At 40.8% G+C, this 5,448-nt stretch overlaps 1 protein-coding gene across 1 annotated transcript; it reads right to left on the reverse strand.

Annotated features, from left to right (window-relative positions):
• Positions 1–3,243: 3,243 nt before the first annotated feature.
• Positions 3,244–5,217, reverse strand: LOC120211108 (iridoid oxidase-like). The gene is made up of 3 exons (XM_039209735.1): positions 4,691–5,217; positions 4,153–4,614; positions 3,244–4,067 (listed from the first exon to the last, which is right to left on the reverse strand). The coding sequence occupies exons 1-3, from the start codon at positions 5,186–5,188 to the stop codon at positions 3,447–3,449; spliced, it is 1,581 nt and encodes a 526-aa protein (XP_039065666.1). The 5' UTR covers positions 5,189–5,217; the 3' UTR covers positions 3,244–3,446.
• Between the last annotated feature and the right edge of the window lie 231 nt (positions 5,218–5,448).

Below are 5,448 nucleotides of genomic sequence, written 5' to 3' on the forward strand. Positions count from 1 at the left end.
ATGAATTACGAGTATGAAAAATCTTAAACTTACCTCGTTGCGTAGAGTATGAACCTCATTCTGCAACGATGCTACCATCTCACGTAGAGCGGCTACCTCACCGCGTAATGTAGACACCTAAACACGCCATGCACCATCGTCTTTGCGTAAAGTACCGACCTCCTCACGCAAGGCATTGACCTCATCACGTAACTCCCCTAACTCATCCCGTTGAGGTGGAGGTGGAGAACAGGGAGATAAACGTCGTGGCATCTTTGCCGGTCGCCTATCTTGCGGTGATGGTGGAGAAGAGGCTCGATGATGTGACAGAATAGGTGATGGCTATCGTTGTGGAGGTGTATAGCCGGGTCGATCAGATGATGGCTCTAGGTGAGGTGATAGCTCTGGGCGAGGTGATGGCTCCCGAAGTGGAGGCTGCTCATCAACCGTTCCATTAAAAAAACGCTTACTAGCTTGCCACCAATCAGTGGCAAGCTCAGCTTTCGTGGGTGTCAGCCTCTGTAGAGGAGTGTTGGCCTCCTAACAATATAAAAGCTCAAACAAAGTTAAATGTGTACTAGTAATAACTTGTTTATAAACATATGGTAGTATTTATGTTAACTTACATTATTTATTGTCGTATACCGTAGTAAATCTTCCCATTGCAAGGTTCGTTTCCTCTTCCAGGAAATAGCCCTGGGAATATTATTTGAAGTTTTTATTGCATATGTCTTCATGGCGGGAAAGGCCTCAAATATCCAAATCTACAAACAATATAATAACAAACATTAGTAATTGTTAAATAATTACTTATAATTTTGGAAACATTATATAAAAATTCTTACCTTAAAGGCCCAAATAAAGCCTGTCAAAGTGTATTTGGAACCATCGCCATGCAAACTTTTTCGATCATCCAAGGCAGACGATAACTTATTCCATGTAGCTTTCCATAAATACGAGCCCCACGGAAACAGGTTCCACGCATTTAGGTCTTCTACCAATTTGATTAGATCATTTGGAATAGGTTGTCTGGCCTCTCTGCCTAAAAAGCCGACATGCAAAAGAATTAGAAGGCATACTCGGACAACGTCGACGTCATCCATCCGAGTAAAACCATCTTTATTATTCAAAAATCTTGTCAGGTCTTCTACGTGTAGACTCAGCCTCTCCAGCTCAGGAAAAACCCGGGATAGCCATGATGGGCGGGTAATGTGTCTAGTGTACCGACCTACATCATCGTGTCCGAAGCGTAGACCGGTGATTAAGCAAAACTCCTCCCGCCCAAAACACATATACGCCGGTGGAAAATCAAACCATATCTCTTCATCACGACGTTGTATAGTCTCTGGTAGATCTCTAGTCATGGTTTGAAGAAACAGGTGTGTCAACATCGCATCTCCACCGGGATGTTGTACTTTCAGCCATGGCCCGAAGCATGTATCCTCAAACATTTTTCTTTGTGCAGGTGAAAGCTTCGACGCAATTGTTTTGGCCAGGCTGACTTTATTTCTCAAGGTCAATTGAGCCGAATAAAAGTTCTACAAAAACAATAAACATACTAAATTAGATATACCAAAAACTACACTGTGAAGATATACCAAAAACAATAATAAACATAAATAGTAGTAGTTTATTCTTCAAACTTAAATATACAACACTGTGAATTTCGTATTTGTCTTTGTTTTTTGGTTGAAGTAATGCAATTCATTCAAGTTTCAATTTGCAGAAGAAGAATAGTTTCTGAAAATGAAAATCGCAACACGAAAATGACTATCGCAACGAGAGAATCACAACGCGAAACTAAAATCGCGTTGCGATTTGCATTTCGCGTTGCGATTCTTGGTTGATTTAATAAGCAATCTAAGTGAAATGGTTAATCTATTATTGAAATTACCAGTAAACTTATCATCAATTTCAATATGAAAAACCTAATAATAATGCAAAAATTTCAAAAAGAAAATAATTAAAAAAACTAACCCTCGTTGGTTGATTTGGTTGATTTTCCATTTCTGATTGTGAGGGTGGCTCTGAGAGATTTAGATAGACGGATTTCGCCGGAGATGGGGACGGATTTCGTCGGAGATGGGTGAGAGAGTGAGAGATGGAGATGGGACTGAGTTGTGATTTTAGGTTTTAGGTTATGAGTTGCGATTACGGGATATACTGTGGACAGTTCAGTGTTCCAATATATTTATATTCATGTTTGGAATTTAAAAATAAAATACTTGGCCAGGATACTAATGGCGCTTTGAAAATCGCATTGCGATTATGTATTATCGCGTTGCGAAAGTCAGTATCGCGTTGCGAAAGTAAGTATCTCGTTGCGATTTTTTATTATCGCATTGCGATAGTCAGTATCGCATTGCGATTTTCCCAATTCGCGTTGCGATTTACTTATTCGCATTGCGAATTTCCCAATTCGCGTTGCGATTTACTTATTCGCATTGCGAATTGGGAAAATCGCAACGATACTGTAGACCATCGCAACGCGATTTTCAACTATCGCATTGCGAAAATGCAACGCGAATTTGCGATAATGGAGATCGCGTTGCGAATTAGCGATCGCATTGCGATTTTGTTGGTCATTTTGGCAAATCCGGAAAAAGTTAGTTAAAATCGTATATTATATGGGATTTTTGGTCACTGAGGTTATTTTCTCTTATATTTATTCTATATTAATAATAAAAAAACAGATTTACTAATACAAATTTAACTACAGTCGCAGTCTATCAAATTAAGTTAGTGCTTTCCAGCGCGTATGGATAACTTTACTTGAAAAGCAGGGTATTTATTCAAGGATCCATTTGTTTGGTAGCAAGCTCAATATTTTTTACTATCATTATTTCGACTCCTCTCACACTCACCTTCCCTTTTAAAGCAAATTACAAAATAATTTTGTTTTAATCTGTAATAAATATATTGAATCTGAAGCTCAAAAGGATTTCGATGAAATATTCAGGCCATAATATGTAATAAATATATTGAATCTAAAGGCCATAAAAGAAATATTAGTTTGGAACTTCGCTTTCTTTATGTCATAATTGTTACCATCCACATTCATTTCCATTTTCTGAAGTGATAAACAATTTACGAAATATGACAAATGTCAAATTAATATTAGCAATATCAAGTCATGAGAAAATAAATAAAATTAAGAGTATTAGAAAATTAATTTTATTAACTTATCAAATTATTTAGTGTTATCGGTTGATTTGATTTCACGTAGTTAAGAATAATAGAATAGATGTGTGTTGTAAATGGAAGAAAAATAAAACACCACAATTTATTGCTATAAGGCACGGATACTTAGATCATAGGTTGCTACCGAACGTTCATTCCGGCACATGAAACTGGACACATAGAGCTACCAAACCTTCATACGGCAACCCTGTCCCTTAGCATACATATTAAACAACATTAGACACTAAGACCACCCACCACTTAACAACTAGTAGCTGGGATGGCTTCTAACGCTCATAAACACAGGCCGGCAGTCGAGCTTTGGGGGTGCTGAGCAAGCTCTTACCCTTCTGAATGGTAAGCCCCACTCTCTCCCCCAAATCATTCAGGACATCCGGAGGCGACTCCCAATCGAAGGCATGCAGCAGAGCTGCCAAGTAGTAATGCACCATGCGATGAGCCAGCGGCCATCCAACGCACGACCTTCTCCCCGTCCCAAACGGCAGCAGGTTGAAGTCTTGGCCCTTCACGTCCACGCTTGACCCGATGAACCTCTCAGGCTTGAACTCTAAAGGGTCTTCCCACACCTTGGGGTCCCTTGCCATTCCCCATACGTTCACGTAAACGATGCAGTGCTTGGGAATATGGTAGCCGGCTACCTCGCATGCCTCGTTGGTGCGACGAGGGATGATGAGTGGAACACCGGGGTGCAGCCTGAAAACTTCTTTCACTGCTGCTTGAAGGTATGGAAGGTTCGGGATGTCACTCTCCACCATAAATCTGTCCTTCCCTATGACCTGGTCCAGTTCTTGTACCAGTTGCTGATGCACTTTAGGATTCCTTAGGATCTCCGCCATGCCCCACTCCACAGTGCTGGACGTTGTCTCTGTTCCCGCAATAAACATTTCCTGCCAAAACAACAACAACAAAAAATATATAATATCAAATTAACAATCCTAATCCGATCTTCTTTTTAAAAGGACTTTTACTTACGGAAAGCATTCCTTTGACTATGGATCTTGAGAATTTTTCCAAGCCATGTTCTTTATCATTACTCTCATAGCTCAAAAGAACTCCCAGCATGTCCATTTTCTGCTTGTAGGGTGTGCCGTGAAGTTGAGCTTTTTCCTTCTCAGCAATCCTCTCGGCAATTAACTTGTCGTAGAAAGCGTCCAATTGCGAAAAGACCTTGCTGGTGTTCCTCTTCAACCCTTGTGGATCCAATGGTTTAACAATCGGGATGAGATCCGAAAAGTTTGGTGTGCCGATCATCTTTATCAGTTCCCAGAACCTCTCCTTCATTTTCCTTCCTTCGGGCTTTGAGTTGTCGAAAAGGTTTTTGGAGCAAACGAAGTTACTCACTAGGTTGGCCAATGCTGTGAATGCATATTCTGCTATATTCACTTGAGTGTTGGCCTTTGAGATCACGTATAAATACTTGAGCACACCATGAACCTATTCACAGGAACAACAAGCAAATCAGCTAAAACTTCATATATATATGTATATTATAGAGTATATAATATCAAACCTGAGAGGTACGAAGTGGCTCGAATTGTTCAAAGGCCTTAGGAGAAAGCAGTTCAGTTATCAAGATCCTACGAAGGGCCTTCCACCTCGGACCATAGGGTGAGAAGATGATGGAATGAGCATCATATGAAATGACTCGAATGGTCTCGGTTATGGTCCGACTGGAGAACATGCCTTCCTTCTCCTTCAACACTTGAGCCGCCATTTCTGGTGATGACACCACTATGGCCGGCTTTACGCCCAGGTTTAGACAGAAAAGCGGACCATAGATCTTGGCCAAGTTAAAGAAATCTTCATGGAGACGATTGGAGAGGTGTGGAAGGCTGCCGAGGATGGGCCAACCGACGGGGCCGGGTGGTGCATTCTTCCAGTTTTTGGAGCGACCACCCAAGAGGACAGGGATGAGGAAATAGGAAGCAATGGACATTGTCAGCGCTAAGATTATGGTGCCTGAAAAATAGTCACCGGAGCTGGAGATGTATGAATTGAACAAACCCATTATGGCAGTGTCTGTCTCTCACATTTGCTTCCAACTATTTGTATATATAGAGTATAGACAAGGATGGAGTGGAGAAGAAGGTGGTAGTGACGGTGAAATAGACAGGGAATCTCCCTACGTCAGAAAACCAAATATCCAAAATTTTACATGCAATGAATATTGATTCTTTTTAGCTTCCTGTGCATTGAGAAGTCGAAATGAACACGACTGTCTCAGGCACAAACGTAACCGTCCTCAACAAACTAAAAAAGCCTTATTAT

The sequence above is a fragment of the Hibiscus syriacus genome, unplaced genomic scaffold, assembly GCF_006381635.1.
Source record: "Hibiscus syriacus cultivar Baekdansim isolate YM2019G1 unplaced genomic scaffold, ASM638163v2 tig00000715_pilon, whole genome shotgun sequence".
Taxonomy (NCBI): domain Eukaryota; kingdom Viridiplantae; phylum Streptophyta; class Magnoliopsida; order Malvales; family Malvaceae; genus Hibiscus; species Hibiscus syriacus.